At 45.9% G+C, this 17,220-nt stretch overlaps 1 protein-coding gene across 5 annotated transcripts; it reads left to right on the forward strand.

Moving 5' to 3' along the window:
* The first annotated feature begins 1,567 nt into the window (after positions 1-1,567).
* Positions 1,568-17,140, forward strand: ING4 (inhibitor of growth family member 4). 5 transcript variants are annotated; one of them, XM_080391096.1, is made up of 10 exons: positions 4,086-4,256; positions 5,140-5,334; positions 7,692-7,792; positions 13,974-14,045; positions 14,217-14,383; positions 14,579-14,693; positions 15,016-15,124; positions 15,447-15,594; positions 15,996-16,057; positions 16,278-17,140. In XM_080391096.1, exons 3-10 carry the CDS (start codon positions 7,753-7,755, stop codon positions 16,315-16,317), a joined length of 753 nt encoding a protein of 250 aa, XP_080247222.1. In that variant the 5' UTR covers positions 4,086-4,256; positions 5,140-5,334; positions 7,692-7,752; the 3' UTR covers positions 16,318-17,140. The 5 variants fall into 5 exon arrangements, with proteins under 5 accessions (XP_080247223.1, XP_080247221.1, XP_080247222.1 ...); XM_080391095.1 differs by lacking the exons at positions 4,086-4,256; positions 5,140-5,334 and adding an exon at positions 1,615-1,670; XM_080391094.1 differs by having other exon boundaries at positions 4,086-5,334.
* Positions 17,141-17,220: the final 80 nt, after the last annotated feature.

Below are 17,220 nucleotides of genomic sequence, written 5' to 3' on the forward strand. Positions count from 1 at the left end.
TTAACAAAATTGGTGGTGTAAGAGTACCTGTTTCTTAGTATTGGCTCCATAGCCATGGATCTTAGTATCAGCTCTGTACTGCCTGGTAGCTCCAAGCAGGATGCGTTTGGGGGATTCTGGTTTAGTACTGCGACAGGGTACACAGAGCAGATTTTTTTTGTATGTAACGGCCACATCCTTCCCCTTAATTAGAGTGGAGGGAAATTTATACAAGAATTTTGAAGTACTTTAAAAACAAAGTGGGGCTTAACAATAATGTTCAGCTAACTGAAGCCTGCTGCTTCACACAGGACCTGAAAAGAGTAAGAAATGTGTTTTGAATAATTAAAGATATGTCATAAAAATTGACTGTAGGAATAGGACTGGGAAACACTGCATCTTCAGAACACAGAGGATCTCTGAATTAACCAAATATTTTAAAAGCAAGATGGTTGATAGCGTAAACAGCTGCAGTTCATTTTTATAACCCCCCTCAGTCTTGCATTGCAGGCTGCTGCAACACTGAATCCCAGTATATCCATATAAATAAAGGCATTGGAAGATCTCTGAGAGGAAAGAAGAAACAAGCCCGGTCAGTTCTCCTCATAGCCAGAATCCAGCTGCGTGCAGTCTTGGGCATGACTGTCATTACACAGCCTATCAGGAAAATTGAGCAGCATAAGGTGAGCAGGCAGGAGAAAGGCAGATGAAACGTAACATTTGCCAAAAGAACCCTGTGCCTCCTGAACTGGATAGGATGCTAAATTAACGCTGGCCTCTTGAAACAATGATCCTGAATATTCTAGGCCTGAAGGACCAGAAGTAACGTAATTTTGTCTCAGTTTCTCCCTAACTGCGTGTGTCACCTCACGCTGCTGTCCTAGCCCAGTACTATATATACCGTGCATGTGCAATCACTAGCAAAGGGCAGTGGGGGGGGCGCAGCCAGGGGATCACTAACCCAGATGCGTCCCGTGGGATGTGGTCACCGAAGTGGCTCTGGCAAGATGGAGAAAAAGAGAGCATGGTCACATGTTTAACTTAATTTCCTTGCTTTGTTAGTTACGTTCAACTTGTATCATAGTCATTTTACAGCAAAGGCAGTCTCTGTTTATAATATAGCTGCAACTACTAGTCGCTGGCAAATTATATGTTGAACAGAGAGTGCTGCAACAGACTATCAGCGCTTCCTCACCCACATTACCCAGCGGGAGCGCCTAGCCAGGCTGTCGAAAATTATTTGAAGCCAGGAGAGACCTCCGTAGCCTCCAAAAAACGAAGCCCGGTTCCTTTAGCGCGGATATGAAGGCAGCAGGTATTCACCCTGGGGCCGCCGAGGGCGGTGGGCTCCGGGCCTGCTCCCCGCGCGGTGCCTGCGGCCGGGCCGGGCCCGCCCCGCTCCCCATCCCTCTCCCCCCCGCAGTCAGCAGTGGGCCCCGCCGGGTGGCCTCCCGCGGCCGGTGCTGCTGGGGCGGGGGGCGGGGGGGGCTGCCAGCAGAACCCTGAAGCGGCGGGCTCAGGGCGGGGGCAGCCCCGCACAGCCCAAAATGGCGGCAGAAGCGGAAGCGGCTTGGGCAGCCGGGCAGCGTCACTTCCGGTGGGAGGTGCCGGCGTGCGGCTCCCGCCGGAAGCTCCGGTGTGTGCGGGGCCCAAGATGGCGGCGGGGATGTACCTGGAGCACTACCTGGATAGTAAGAATCGCCGGGGACGGGGCCGAGGGGCCGTGGCTGGGGCCGTCCTGGCGGGGACCGGCACAGACAAGGACGGAGTGCGGCTCGGGCCGGGGGCCCAGCTCTGCCCGGGTGCTGACCGGTCCCTGGGGCCGCCCGCGGCCTGGTCCGGACCGCTCGGGCGGCAGCCTTGTCCGGCTGTCCCCGGCCCGGCCGTGGCGGCCCTGCTGCCGCCCGCTCCTGGCGCCGTCCTGAGAGGCCCGGCCCGCCGCGTAGAGGTCGCCTCGGGGCCTCCTGGAAACGGTGGCAGCGGCTCCGCCTGGGGTGCCGGTACGGGCTGCCCCCCTGCCGTGGGGCAAGGCTCGCCTGGGGCTCCTGGGGAGCCCGGGTCGGTGGCGCTGGCAGCGGCTGCGAGCGACCGGTGTGTCCCCGGAGGGAGGAGCCCGGTGCTGCTCCAGCCGGCAACTTGGCTGTTAGTGGCGTTCCCGGGACAAGCTGTAGGGCTGGTGAAACCCAGGCAAAGATAACTTTTGTGTCTGTAGGGAGGCAGTTTCGATAGCTCCCTCTGATGTCGTTTTACAAATGCAGCCCCGTTTGGCTGGTTGAAGAGAGCTCTGTAAATAAATACTGGTGGAGTTGGTAACATTATCAGAGCCCTCCTATGATACCATCCTGCCTGAAGGTGCTCGTAACTTTCAAACTCTGATCTTTGGGGCTAAGACTTTCAATGCGTCTTTTACCCTGTGTTCTTAAAATAGCCATGTAGGCTAATCAGAGGAGTTATTTTTGAAGGAACCTACCAGGTGGTTAAGATTTAGTAACTTGTTCTTTGATTAATGCTTGGTTTATGTTTTCTTTCTGATCTGGTGTCAGTACTAGAGACAGGGGAGGATGTTGATGGGGTGGTGTGTTTAAAGTGTGATAGCTCTGGTGATTCACTATACTTGGCCAAGTCAAATCTCTTGCTATCTGTCTGCATACGTTTGGAAACATTGGAGCTTGGTGCTTCAGAAATTTTGCTACACTAAGTTTCCTCCAGCACAGAGCTCTCTGGTGTTGATATGGAGACAAGGGGGTTCGTTCATTGTCTCTGCAGTGCTCCTTTTGTCATTAGGAGGGGAAGCCTTGTGAATTAAAATAAGAAAGTTCGAGAACCATAATAACTTTCAGTTAAAGCTGAAAAGAAGCTGGAAGTGAACAGGCAAGGATCTGGGAGCTGCAAGGAGGGGAGGGTGCAAAAAGCCAGGAAGAAGAGCTGGAAGAGGAGGCAAGTTGTTAGAGAGGAGCAAGGATTGCTGAGCAAAGATGTATGTAATTCTGCACTTCTCATTCTGTTGTGGAAGACCACTTGACTGAGGCTCCTCAGCAAAGGTGGCCAGGAGTTGGGGAGGACAGGGGCTGGACAAGAGAAGAAAGAGGCAACTGGATAAGGAGTGAGCGCATGGGGAGGATGCAGGGTTTTCCTGCTGGGAGAGCACCTGCATTTTGAGTAAGTGCTGCACTGCAGAGATAAAGGAGCGAAAGACTGGGGTTTGCAGATGGTAGGTGGAGATGAGAAAGGTGCAGCACTGAGTGTGGAGGGGTACGGTAGATATCAGGTTGAAGAGAAAGGAAGCTGTAGATGAGCTTGGTGGCCAGAGAGTGTTCCCACCAGAGTCAAACACTTCCGGGTCTCGTTGTCACAGTCAGCTAAAATCAATGAACCCCCTGGAAACTCTACTGTTCACCTCTACTACAAGCATACAGAGAAAAATTACAAATTCTTACTTCTCTCAGCTGAGATGTGTTGTCCTGCAATTGAATTAAAGATCTTTGTCCTGTTGAGGATGTATATTAACATGGTGGTGTAGGCTATTATTTTTAAGGTATCTTGCTTAAGAAAATCCAAAAAATAATGTGCACAGTCTAAAAGTACTTTAAAAAAATCCAACCTCAAATTTGTTAGGAAGAACAAAGCAAACTTTGGTGTGATGGTTTAGCCTTTTTTGCAAACTATTGGAGCTCTTAAGGCCTTATTCAATTTTGTCTGGTGTTCTGTGTAGTATATGCAACATCACTTCCCTTTGTTAGCTAATTATAAGGCAGCTGCTGTGCTTAATTTGGAGTTTCTTTCAGAAAAGCACATTGTATGAATTGTAATACTTACAGGCAAAGAGCATCCATTTCAGTCTTGAGTAAGTTAGTTTGCTGATAGGCTTTTCAGTCATGGTTTTGTGGCTTTTACCTGTAGTTAATTTTCATGGTTCCAATATTTAGTCATTGCACCAATAACACCTTTTACTTGTCATGTTGACATGTCCCCTTATTAAACGTTTCTTCCCTGTGTAGATTGTAATTGATCAAATCTTAACCTTCTTTCTGGAAACTTAAAAAGTATAATAATTGCCGGTGATAATATAGTTTTCCATTTTCTAATTACTTATATTGTTCTTCAAGCCTGCTCTGATCTTTTGACATCCTGCTTGAACTTCTGACTCTGAAAACGCATACGGTCTTTTAGTAACTAGTCTTCATGGTATTACCTAAAGAAGTCAGGTTATTGCTCTTCTGTTGGCTATGCCCTTTTCCCTCTTCACCATTGCGTTTCAGCTGGGAGCTCATATTCAGGTAACTATCTACTATGATATTGATATGATACAGTCTTCCTGTTTCTTAGAAATATGATCCAGCATCCTTTATCCATCACTTATATTGTTTGTTCCTAAATGTATTACTGTCTGTAAGACTTGATGGAAAGTATCTGTTTGCAGTCGGGCTGTCTCTTGCTGTCTCAGTGGTCTGTTCCTTCCATGCCCATTCTTCCAGTCTGCATCTCACTTCCTAATGACTAACTTTTGGTGGATCAAGAATTGCTTTTGTGTGATTTGCATGAGTGGTGCAGCCACTGCTGATAGTTCTCTATAATGCATTCTAAAGCCTTATGTAGCCGTTTAAAGTACTTTTAATATATCTTATGTTTGGTTTTTTCTTATTCTAGCTTGTTGTGCAAGATACTTTCTTGCATATGTACTACTTCTCATATTAAGACATCAAACTACATCAAGTTTTTAATGCAAGTTGTAGTTTAATAACTACAAAAAATTGTTTTCACTAATGAAACGTACATTCTTACCAAAAAAGGTCCAGTCAGGCAAGATTAACACTTAATCTATATTTTCACCCTTGACTAATTCTTTGCGATGGTGTCAAGTCAGCTATTCCATTTCTTTTTATGCCTGCCTGACAGCATTCAGTTTCCCCGTTGCTCCTTCCAAACCCTCTCCCCGCTCCTTTTTTTTTCTCCAGTAGTCCAGTAATTTAAAAACATTCAGTTCAGTTTTAAAGTAGTTCACTGATGTTCAAAAAACTTCCTGAAAATTGATACAATTGACTTTTGGTCAACTCTTCTCAAAATGTCTAATATTTACTTTTACTTATTGAAATTGAATTCTTTTAATATTATAGTGCTGATGCAGACAGTTTTCAGTTGAGTTTTTTTTTCCTCCCACAGAGATTCTCTTTCATATGGTTTACTGGCTGGATCTGCTCAGGGAGTGAATGAGGAATGTGTGATGAAAGAGGGCATTTGTTTGTAGGACCTCTTCATATCCTTGAAGAAAGGAAGGTGTATAATGAATTAAGTGAAGATTGTAGGAAGAAAAAAAGTGGCCTCATGTTTGAGGCAGTTGAATACCACTCTGACAAAGTGAGTGTGATGTTTTTGCTTATTTTGGGGGTCACACTTTTTACAGGTTGTCCTTGCATGGATTGTGCTTCTCTCAAAAATTAGTAGTGAGTGAAAATTTGTAGTCAGAGGAGCAGATATGCTTGTGGCTGCAACTGCAGTTTGGTTTGTACAGATAATTCTGAGAAGTCAGGCTAGGTAGCATTCTTAGACATTTCAAGAGGTGTGTTTGTAGTTAGCTGGCCTTCTTGCCTTTAATCTCTTTGCCTCAGTAAATCTATTGACCTTTGGTTTATTGATAAGGGAAGTGGGCTACTCCACAGCAGTTTTGTGAAAAAGCATTTTAGTGTCACAGTAATGAACACCTTGAAAAGGTGGTTACCAAGTCAGTTTTTTTCAGATTGGGTTTTGGGGTGTGTATGTGTGACTGTATTGAGCAAAAAAGAATAAAATAAAACTTTGAATCACCACTCAGTCACTGGGAATGAGAAACACCTCGTATGAAAATCTTGTGCAGTTATGTAATTAAAAACTATACATTAAAAGGTATGAGCGGTCTGACAAAGCTGTGCATACAGCCTTAGTTGTTTCAGTTCATAAATTTTGAGTCCTCCACTCTGGGCATCTAAAGCTCTTTTCCAGGAGATTTTTGTGGAATAGCCAAGATAACAACAGTTCCTTTAGTAAAAGGTGTCTGGCAGCTTCTTAGGTCTGGTATTTCAGTAGCTTTCAAGTCCTTGCTGTAATTTGAAACTGAGTTTAGACCTAGGATTAGACATGCCCTTGCCTTTGCTCTAAGCTGCTAATTACAAAGCATATCTGAGATATGTTGTGCTCCTAGCAGATGTTTTTGCAGCAGAAAGATATGCACATTCCTTCTGTACCGAACATCCTGACAGAGGAACTCAGTCTCTTGTCTGATCATCATCTTTCATCTTACTGAAGTTGCCCCTTCAATGACTATATTGAGCCAAAGGATTCAGGGAAGGGGAGGAGGAGGAATGTTTCTTGTTCCATTTCTCTCTTCCCAAGTGGGTTTTTTTTCGGGGCATGGCTCTTTCCTTAGTTCTCTTCTGTGGCTGAAGTTAAGCATGAAAAGATTTCCATCTCATCAAATATTGTCGTCCTCCTGGTCCATTTTATGCCTGCTTCTCAGGGGAGAAAGCAAGATACTGAAGTGCTTTTGCTCATGCCAAGAAAGCAGTGCAGCTTTAGTATGGGAAAGACTGTGGGTGCAAAGGAGTTAGAGATGTAGAAAGGAACGAAGGAAGAAAAGAGCATTTTGTGATGAGAGGATTGAATGTGCATGAAGACTCATTAGAGGAGCTTGTGCTTGTTCAAACTTGAGTTACTGTGCTTGGCTCAGTATTTGCTCTCATACTGGGTTAGAAATACTGTAGTGGAGGCTTTGAGGGGGAGAAAGGAAGGGCGACTAATACAGTTTTTCCTGAAGGTGAGATGCAGAGACTGAGTTTTCTTTGTTTCGGAATTTTCAAGAGGATTGCAGGCCTGGTTTGTAATAGACATTGTTGAAGTACACCTATTTAGAAAACAGTCCCAAATAGTTTCCTACAAGTCTCTGTCTATAGGTGAGTGTGCCATGAGGGTAGGGATTGTCTTTATAGTAGAGGGAACTGCTGTGCAACCACATGTAGTTATTTTCTACCATCAGTGCTTCTCTGTTTACCCACCTAGCAGGTGTCAGAATAAAGTAAGTAGTACACGTAGTGAAAACACACAAATTTATCTTTTTATAGCAACAGAATACCTCTGAGGTATATACCTGAGGAAGGCGTATACCTCTCCTCAACTGTCTGGTGCCTGAATTTGTTACGAAATGACCTCTCTGCTCACATACCTGTGCTCTGCTGCTGAGGACATGTCTGCCCAGTTGCTCAGGTCGCTGAGGTGAACAGCAGGGTCGTGTCTGTGAGTATGCTGTCTGAAGTAGTCAAACAGCACCTTCCCCGCTGGTTCCAGCTGTACTGTCCACTACGTATGTTCCTGCCTGGACTAATGAGGCTGTTGCTTTATCTGCCTTGCTGAATGGGGAACACACTTTGTTCAGGTTGGGAAGTATGTGCCAGACTGGAAGGAAGTTCAGATTTCCATATGATTGAACTGGTCTGTTACTGAATAAATGTCAGCATAAAATGTTGGTAAGGAATGATAACAAAACCATAAAAAGTGTTTCCATCTTCCCCTACCCCAAACCTCTGAGATACTAGATTCTGCCAGCGTTTGGGCTAAATTAGACCTAAACGCTTGAGAGAATCATCAGCAGATGGCTAGTAACCTCGGTGAGCTTGAGAGGTAGAAAGATGTCGCTGGCCTGTCTAGTTGGATGGCTGCTTGATATTAATTCCGTTGTCTTGGAGGCCACCAGTCAGGACCTGTTCCAGGAGCAGACACTAGGACATATCTGCCTCATTGAAGAGGATGATGGAGACAGCAGACTTAGATGAGGAGTCCTCAGCTGGTAAGTTAACATGTTACTGTGTAGTCATTTTCTTTTGGGTTTTTCCCCTTTTTTATACCGATTAGGGAGGCATCAAGTTTCCTTTGCTCCTTCTGTTTGCATATGTCAGTAGGCAAATAGAGTTGCACCCGTTTGGGGCTCATCAGTACTGGAAAGCTTACGTCAGCATAAGCAGAGAGCAACAGGAGCAGCATACACCCTCTTGAAAGTCATCTTCTTTCTCCTACAACTGACATGGGAATGTCCTTTCATTCCTTAATAACACTGGCTAACCTGGTAAAATAGGGTTGTTCTTTTGCAATAGCTACATCTGGATTTTCCTCTGTATAGCTTCATCAAATGAGGCTATGATGTGTATTGTCATCTTGGTACTCTTAGAGGGCATGGGTGTGATGTCAGAACTTGCTCTAGGCTAGCCCTTGATTCCTTCCCAGTCCTGATGGCGTTCTGAATTCCCCAGCAGTTCTTTTATCTGTCACTTTACCTGCAATCTTTTTACTTTACACTACCCATCCCCAGTGTAGCATGCAGCCATACCCTCCTGTTCTTGCCTCTAAAGTTTCTCACATCATACTTCAGATATGCAAATTGCTCAATAAATCGTTTCTATATTCAGCACTATTTTAGTGTAGTTAAAGATGCCTTTCACCTTACTGAGCCTTTGTATTAGTTGCATCTGTGATGCAGCACACACAATCTGTGGAAAATTACAAAAGATCTCATGCAGGGGAGAGAATTTGGTGATTCATAGGCATCATTTGTTTCTGTGTGAAAGCTACTGGCACAGCCCACACTAGGCTAATACATCTATTATTGTTAATGACCAGTTCATTTAGAGTTGATTTTGTTGTTGACTGGTATTTTTTCTCGGAGCTGATACAAGATGGCTTTACCAGACAAAGCATACTGCATTTTCTCTGCATGTCTTCACTTACCCAACAGCAAATCTGATGTGGCCATTTTGGCAAACGGCCCTGTGATCTCTTTGGTGGTTGTCCCTGCCTTTGGAGGTCTGTGACAGGCTGGAAACGCCTGGAGTGGTGCAAGTCTCATTTGACATGTCAGTCTTCCACTCCCTCCTCCAAGCTTCTGAAATCAAGATTGATCTTTAACACAGCAATAAAGATCCCTTTTCTGAGACTTAACAACATTGCCTGCTGTCTGCTGGCTGTGGGTGCTGTAGCATTGAACTCGTGTAGTAAGACAAGGAGAGCCCTCCCTGGGAAGAGGGTCCCACTCTCTGGGGAGTACTGCATTTCTGTGGCTGTTGCATTGACTGTTGTTGCTGAGTGATGCCATTTCTTTGCATGGTGCCTGAAGCAGATGTGCCTGGGTGGACTAGTGTGCAGTGCCCTGGGGTGTGTGACATGGCCACAGAATTCCCGGGTGCCTGTGGCTACATCGGTCCACCATGCATCAGAGTACTCCGTTTATAAAAGTGTAGGTAGTACTATCCCTTACGGAGGTGGTGTCAGGATAATGTTGCAGCTTAGGATGCGCGTGTTGCAGTAGGGCTGAGCCATATATGAATAGCGAGAAAGGTGTGTATTGTGCTCATTCACCAACTTCAGTAAACTGTGTAGGAAGATAATAATTAGCTGAGAGCACAAGACAGTAGAAGCAGCGGTTTAAAAGGGTTACACCCTCAAAAAAGGAGGGATGGAGGGATATAAAAGACATCCTTCCCCCTAAGGAGGAAGCAAGGAAGCTCCTGAAGATTGCGGTAAGGCACTTGTCCTGCAGTATACAGCAGATGCTACAAAATTATGAGAATTGCAGAGCACTTGTAGGAGAAGTCCTGGGTGCTTCCCCAACAAGGTCCCAGCCAGTTTCCTGTCTCAGAGGGCAAAGAATTCCCCCTCTCATTGTGGCAGCCCCTGGCACAAGCAGGACTTTGTAAATTAACCTTCAGCAATGTGCTGTTTAAAGTGTTTGCTGAAATCTGTACTGTTCAATAAAGCAACCGTGATTATGTTTCCAAATGCATTTTCACATGTTTTAATAAATTTAAACATGCATCTGAACATGGTGAGTGAGCAGATGGCTTGGGAGAGTCCCAGTGTGTTTACGTAGCGCTCGGTGCAAAGGGTCTCTTTAGGAACTGGGACAGTACCAACAGGCAGCACCGAACAGCCCCGTTCAGCACAGCTGGCAGGTGTGCGGTGGAGGGCTGAAGTGGAGTGCAGGTTCCCAGGTCGCGTAGGCTTGCTCTCTGCGTGTCCGAGTTAAGCAGCTGAAGTTTAAATACCAGATGCCTACACTTGCCACCCTGCATGTGTTTCTAAAAATAAATAAATAATAATTGGAGGGGAAGGAGCGTGGTGATGGATTCTGACTTTGGGGGAATGAGAGCACGTCGTTGTGGTAGTCTGCAGAAGAATGATCAGGGGAAGGAATGACAAGGAAAGAGGAGAAAAAAAGATGAAGGAAGGAAGGGGGTAGTGAAGGGATAAGAACTGAGGAAAGATGAAAGTAGACAGAGGGATTTTAGCTTGTGAGAAGACATGAAAATAAGGGAAGGAAAGGAAGAGGTGGGAAAATCCTTCATGGGAGACTTGTGCCGATGATTTTCAGGGTAATCCTGCTGCGCTAGGAATGAGTGGGGCACAGTGGGGCTGTCTGTGGCTCTGTGCAGGTGGACACAGTTGCATTCATGCCGGCCCACACTTTGGGCCAAGCTGCTGGCCTTGCTAGCACCTTCCTCACTGTACACCTTCACTGTCCTCTTCCTCTCTTGCCGCTGTGCCATTTGTGTTGCAAGAAGCCCTTTATTTTTCTATCAGATTGTTGCCTGTCTGGGACAGAGTGACGGCCCTTCACTGTGCTCTTCTCTAGTGATCAAGGAATGCCTCTAGGGTGTTTTTCTTTACTATGATCCATTTAAGAATCTGAGAATTATTTGGGTATTTTACAATAGGTAGTATTTAGTCATGAAAAGCTTAGGTGCATCTAAAAATAAGAAAGCACAAATGAATTGTAAAGGAAAAAGGAGAAATTCAGGAGGAAATGAAATTGCATAAATAACATGAATGTTTTTAGAAAGACTGAGAGAAAGCATGTTGCATTGGTAGGAATGAAGAAATGGAAACTTAAATCTTAGATTTTTATTGTATTTTTTAATGGGGCTGTTAGGGTGGTGATGTCGGATAGCCGGCACAGCACAGGCCAAGCAATTTCAGCAAGTGTTCTGACCACTGTGATAAATTCTGTGACGCAGAGCATCATTTTGTTTAAGGTTATGCAAGAACTTTTGAATTAAGCTGCAGATAGCAGAAAACTTACCCATAGTTTGATTGAACTGTATACTATGCAAATATTTTCTTGCTCAGTTAAAACTTGCTTAGCTGCAGCTTTATTCTGTTACGCTTTCTGTTCTTGTGAGACTTTCTCTGGATCATAATTTGTAATGGTATGCTCAGCTTCTTCCCACTTTGAAGTGAATAGATAAAGCATCTTTGTAACAATTCTGAAAATAAAGTCACTGTACTGTCACTTGTTCGTTTTCTCCCAGTTTATTGACAAAGCAGTTGCAGAACAGTGGCCCAATAATAGATTTGCAGAGTGAAGCATTGTCCTGAGGTTTTAGGAAATCGTTTTGCTGGTTTGAGCAGGGAAGGAATTCAAATGACAGGGGTTTGTCTCGTCAGTCCCCATGGAAACCTGCCCAGCTATTGAGCCTCTGGAAGATCATTGCTGGCACCTGCTTGACTGGTAAATGGTGTCTGTGCTGGGCATCTGCTAGGCCAGAGCTGGGCTGGATGAGGCCTCTCACTGTGCTGCCGGGAGCCCTGCGCGCTGAGGCAGCGGTGCAGGGGCGCAGGGCTGGCTGGGAAGGGCCTGGGGGTCACTGGAGGATAGATGGCACGGGCTGGAAAGGTCACACCAGGCGCACAAACGCAAGGGGCAGATGGGCTTTCCAGATGAGGCTGTGTGCTGGCATTAGTGGTGGTGGCAGATTTTTACAGTAACGGCTGTGAAAAGCTAAAGCACAGTCCCTTTCAGGTTCTGTAGCAGAAGCAAACTCCTGCCAGAGTTCCTCCTGCTGCGAGAACATCGCTGTGAAATGTGGCCAAAACCTCGAGGGGGTGGTTCTGCCCCACGAGCAGTGTCCTACCAGGTTTTGTGCTAGCTCAGGTGCTCGCTCTGTCTGTCTTTCTAGCTCTGCTGAGGGAAAACTGACTGTACCCAGTGGAATTTGTGCTTCTACCAACTTTCCTTTTTAAAAGAGAAAAAGAAATGACTTTAATCTTTTTTTGAAAAACATACAAAGTTAAGAGTTTAGAAGTTGTGATCTTCCAGGATTAAGAGACTCTGTGTAAGTTTGACATACTGTGTGCAGTGCAAGAACAGACACTGTTTTCCTCTAGAGGATACCTGTCTTGTCTTCTGCAGAGGATGCTTTAGGGAGGAATGAAAAGTAGTGTGCTGCAGTATAACCCGTGTTTGATTTGCTGTATAAATTGAAAGGTTTGGAGTTGACGAGGCTGGGGATCGCTGGAAAGAAGGCGGCATGGTCTTGAGATTTCCAAGCTGGATTTCATCCCTGCCCTAAGCTCCCTTTGTAAGCAATGATAATTTTCAGCATTCTGTTCCTGCTGCCTTCTGAGATGCTTTTGTGAGCCATAGGGATGTAATCTGGTAGTCAGCTCCTGAACCTTGTGTGAAGTCTGTCACGCTGAACAAACACAGAGGTAATCAAATTTAGGAATGTGCAGGCAGCCTTAATTTTGCCACTTCCTAATTTTTTGAGAAATTGATTTTGCACTGTTAACTGTCCTTAGATGCAGGGGGTGATGTGTATGTGCTGTGTGATTATGTATCTGGGCACTTACGGACACATACCGCCTGAACATTTCTGAGATACTTAAATTGGAAATGGCAACAGAAATCTATTGAAACAAGAGCTTGATTACTTACAAGGAATCTGTATGTAACTTACTATAGTCTGTTTGTGGGGGAAAAAAAAAAAAAAGTTAAAAGAGCAGCTTCTGAGCACAGCGAGGCCCACAGTTGTTTTACCTCTTACAGGAATTAATTTCATGGCCCGTGTGTAGTACTTGTTAAAACCTGCCTGTTGCATACAGAGCTTCCCTGCCGGCTGATTGCTTTTCAGGGAGATGTCTCTGCTGTCGAAACATGTGGCAGTGAAAATAGAGACTGCTGCTGGGACTGATGTATTAGACAGTTTTGATGATGGATAGACACACCTTCATTTACACTGCCTGTGTATTGGAGAGTGGGTTCAGGAAGCAGACATGCTTATGTTGTGTTTCTGAAGAGCTTTTCACCCCGCCTTTGGGGTTTTTTAACCTGCAAGAGAGGGTTTTTTGATTTTATTAGATACAAAGGTGACAATAATCAAGCTTGGACTTCAGGTTAATGCAGTGACACTAGATCTCAGTTTGATTAGACAGGCGTGGAAAAATGAGAATTGTTTTTTATCAGCTTTGTCAGTTGAGCATCTGGTGATGCCTGGGGGGCGAGTAGCATAGTGCATTGAAAATTAATTGACTACCTACTTCACATTGCTCATTCAGAGCCCTGCAAACATTTATAATTCATGATGCGTAGCATCCTTTCAGGTGTTGGACAGACCACCCTGTCATTACAGTGCAGAAGGCAGAACAAGGCACACGTGTTGGGGGTTAAGGCTGCTGTTCACTGCTCCCCGTCCTGTCTCAGATTTGCTCTTTGGCTCTGCGCAGTGTCTCCTGTCCCTATATGTAAAATAGATGCACTAAAACAGACTCGCTTTTCAGTGAATTAGCATTTGATCAATTTTTACTTCCTTCTATAGAAATAACTAAATGGCATTATTTACCAGCTGTTGTACTATTTTTTTTCATTACTGAATGGAGTTCTTGGGTGGATACGTTGTATTGTAATGAGTGACTTCATTACAAATTCTGGTTTTCTGCTTTCTTAATGTAGGTCTTTCTGCTTGGCAGCAGTTCTGTTAACTAATACGTATTACAGAACTATGCTCCTCGATTAAATATATCACATTTTTATAGCCTGTCTCATTTGATGTTGACAACAAGTGGAGCACACTAATGTGCACCAGGAAAGGGCGTTGGGAATCAACAGAGTGGTGTGCGTGGTGTTATCAGTTTAGCTTTGTTCCTGCCTTGGCACGGGGGACAGGAGCCTGACTTCTCCATGTATCCTCCTTTCCCTGCAGGTATTGAGAACCTGCCGTTTGAACTGCAGAGAAACTTCCAGCTCATGCGAGATCTGGATCAGAGGACGGAAGGTGAGGATTAGCGATGGTTTTGTTCACTTTCCTTTGCCTTTATCCCAGGGATCGCAGGGCAGGGGAGGAAGCCACCAGCTGCTCTGACCCTTCAGTCTCTCTCAGCGCAGGGCACTGTAGTGTGTGCGTTGTGTATGTGTATTTACGTGTTGAACGGTAAACTTGTTTCAGACCTCAAGTCAGAGATCGATAAGTTGGCCACGGAGTATATCAGCAATGCACGGACTTTGTCTTCAGAGGAAAAACTGGGGCTTCTCAAGCAAATCCAGGAGGCCTATGGGAAATGCAAGGAGTTTGGGGACGACAAGGTTCAGCTGGCTATGCAGACCTACGAGATGGTATGAAGGGAAGTGTCTGGTGCTTATTGTATATGAAAGGATGTACTAAAGGCCCCAGTCTTGGAAGGCCCCGATCTCTCTTTTAGGCCCTACCTACTCTTGCTTCTCAGCAATTAGCTCAAGCCCTGTGCCCTCTCCTCTTTGCCCTCTTGGGCTCTGTTCTGTGGTAATTCCTGGTCGCTGTCGTCTTTGCAGGTTGATAAGCACATCCGGCGGCTGGACACAGACCTCGCTCGCTTTGAAGCAGACCTGAAGGAGAAGCAGATAGAGTCGAGTGACTATGACAGTTCTTCCAGCAAGGGCAAGAAGAGTGAGTACCACCACTGGGCTGCAGATTGATACAGGAGGCAGCCAAGTGACTATGGAAGTGGTGGGGATGAAGGCAGGCACTGGAGTGGTACAGATCAAAGACTGTTACGCTGGAATCTGAAGGACAGGTAAAAAGATGGTGACCTGGGCTCTTCTTGTGTGAGCATATTCAAGGCTGCTAGATAAAATTAAGATGGGGTGCATGGCCCAAAGCCAATATGCACTCCAAAGCAAGAGTGTATTTTAGTGCTGGAGAGGTTGTTACTGTCAGGTGCCTATTTTGATGGGGTGGCAGATGCAACACCTTTTTCTCTTCTTACCAGAGGGCCGAGCCCAAAAAGAGAAGAAAGCTGCCCGTGCTCGCTCTAAAGGGAAGAACTCTGATGAGGAAGCGCCAAAAACTGCCCAAAAGAAATTGAAGCTTGTCCGCACGTAAGTGTTTAAGAGGATTGCAGGAATGAGAAGCAGAACTACAAGTCAGAGCAAGGGAGGCCTAGCCAGACTCCCCCGGCAAAGGATCTGATCCCCACTCCCAGACTAGGTGGTGTCCCCTGTCCCTTCTTGGGAAACAGGAGGAAGGAGACCTTTAAATTCTTTCAGGGGAGCATGGCACGAAGGGGAAAGCAGGTCACTTTGGTGGAGTTGGATGTATGTGCTTTAAAAAGAGAAGTGGCAAACGAGGGCATTGCCTTGAGAGACATGAAGGGACTCGAAGACAGTTATTTTGCTGATTTTCTTTTATTCCTATCTGCAGTAGCACAGAGTATGGGATGCCTTCCGTCACCTTTGGAAATGTGCACCCTTCGGATGTATTGGATATGCCCGTGGACCCCAATGAGCCTACTTACTGCCTCTGCCACCAGGTCTCCTATGGGGAGATGATTGGCTGCGACAACCCAGATGTAAGAGCCCGCACTTGATGGAACTGGGGTGGAAGGTTGTGGAGAGAGTCTTGCACAGAAAGTCTTGTCCTGCTTGGGTGGGGCCTGATACAGCAAGCAGGGACAGGAAGAGGGCTTCCCTCAGGCGGTTTGGAAGGGCAGAGGGGTGGCTTGCCATGACCTGTCAAGTGCCTCTTTCTTCAGGGTTTTCCTTAAAATGTCAGGCTTCTTGCCCCCACGCTTAGCAAGGGAGAAAAGCAAGTTCTCCTTGCTAACAAGGTATAGGTTGGGTGTGAGTTGTCATTCCCTGGTTGCTGCTAGGGATTTAGGAGTTTGTGATCAAAGACTGGGAAACTGGTACCCCAGAAGCAATGATTTCAAAAGAAAACTGCTCATTAACGGACTGTTCTCTGTCCCCACAGTGTTCCATTGAATGGTTTCATTTTGCCTGTGTGGGTCTGACGACAAAACCGAGAGGAAAATGGTGAGTGAACAAGCAACCTGGAGGGGCCCACTGACCTTTGGAAAGCGGAGGTCCTGGGTGGCAGAAGGGAGAGTACTGTACATACATGCTTAAAGACGTCTTAAAAAGGAAAATTTTAATTAAGGCTTTGTCAGGGACCTTGGAAAAGGTCCTTTGGGACTCTGTGTTGGGGGTTCACATCATGCCCTAAACGCCGGCTTTTTACTTCCCTGTCTACCAGGTTCTGCCCTCGCTGTTCCCAGGAGAGGAAGAAGAAGTAAAGTCCCGTGAGCCCTCAGTACTGCTGCAGGAGCATTCTTCCCCCTGCCAGGGCCTCGTCGCAGCTCCCCCAGCCCCTGGGGCCTTGGCTGGGGGGAGTCTTGCCCTGTTTGTGGTTTGGGCCATCCCTGGAATGGTGTGTACCCTCACAGCGGTTCCTGTGCGTTCTGTATCCCTGGTTGCTTCCGAATCCCTAAGGGAGGCCCTCTCTGTGTGCTGTTCCAAACAGGTCTCTGAACCTCAAAGGGAATGAATGAGGGCACCGGGGTGGCCACCAGGTTCCCAGGGATTCAGGTAGCCCCTGATTTGCCTTGGCTTTCCTTCAGCCTCCTCAGAGTTCATTGCCTACTCTCTGCTTAGAGAGCAAGGCTATGGGATGGGGGAAGGAAAGGAGGTAAGTCTTCAGCATTTTAGGTCTTCGATTTTCCTGGATCTTTTTCAGGAGAAGAGGGAGTAACCCGGCCACTTCTTAATCTAGTGGGCTGGTAGAGAGACTGAAAACCTAATGTACTCCCTGTCTTTAACCATTCCACTGCTGGTGCTGAGCAGCCTGTTTTGTTGGGGAGAGGAGGAGGGAGTATTTAGAGCTAGCTTTGTCTCTCTTATTCCTGGGGTAAACCTGCCGGTCGGGGAAGTACGCTGTGTGAAGGAGGAAGAATTTCTGACCACATGGGGAGAAATGGCTGGATCTAGCCTGTCCTCTGGCTCCAAAATTCTGCCTGCCTTTTGTGCGATGGTGCTTCTCCATTATGTTGATGATGGGAAGTTTGGGGATTCAGATCCCACTTGTATAATATGGAAGTAAATAAAGTTCATTGAAACAGATACTCTGTTTGCCTTGCTGTCACCTCCAAAATAAACTGCGGCACCTGGTTTCTTTAGTCGGCTCCGCTTTCATGTTAAAT

This window comes from Falco punctatus, assembly GCF_963210335.1.
Source record: "Falco punctatus genome assembly, chromosome: 6".
Taxonomy (NCBI): domain Eukaryota; kingdom Metazoa; phylum Chordata; class Aves; order Falconiformes; family Falconidae; genus Falco; species Falco punctatus.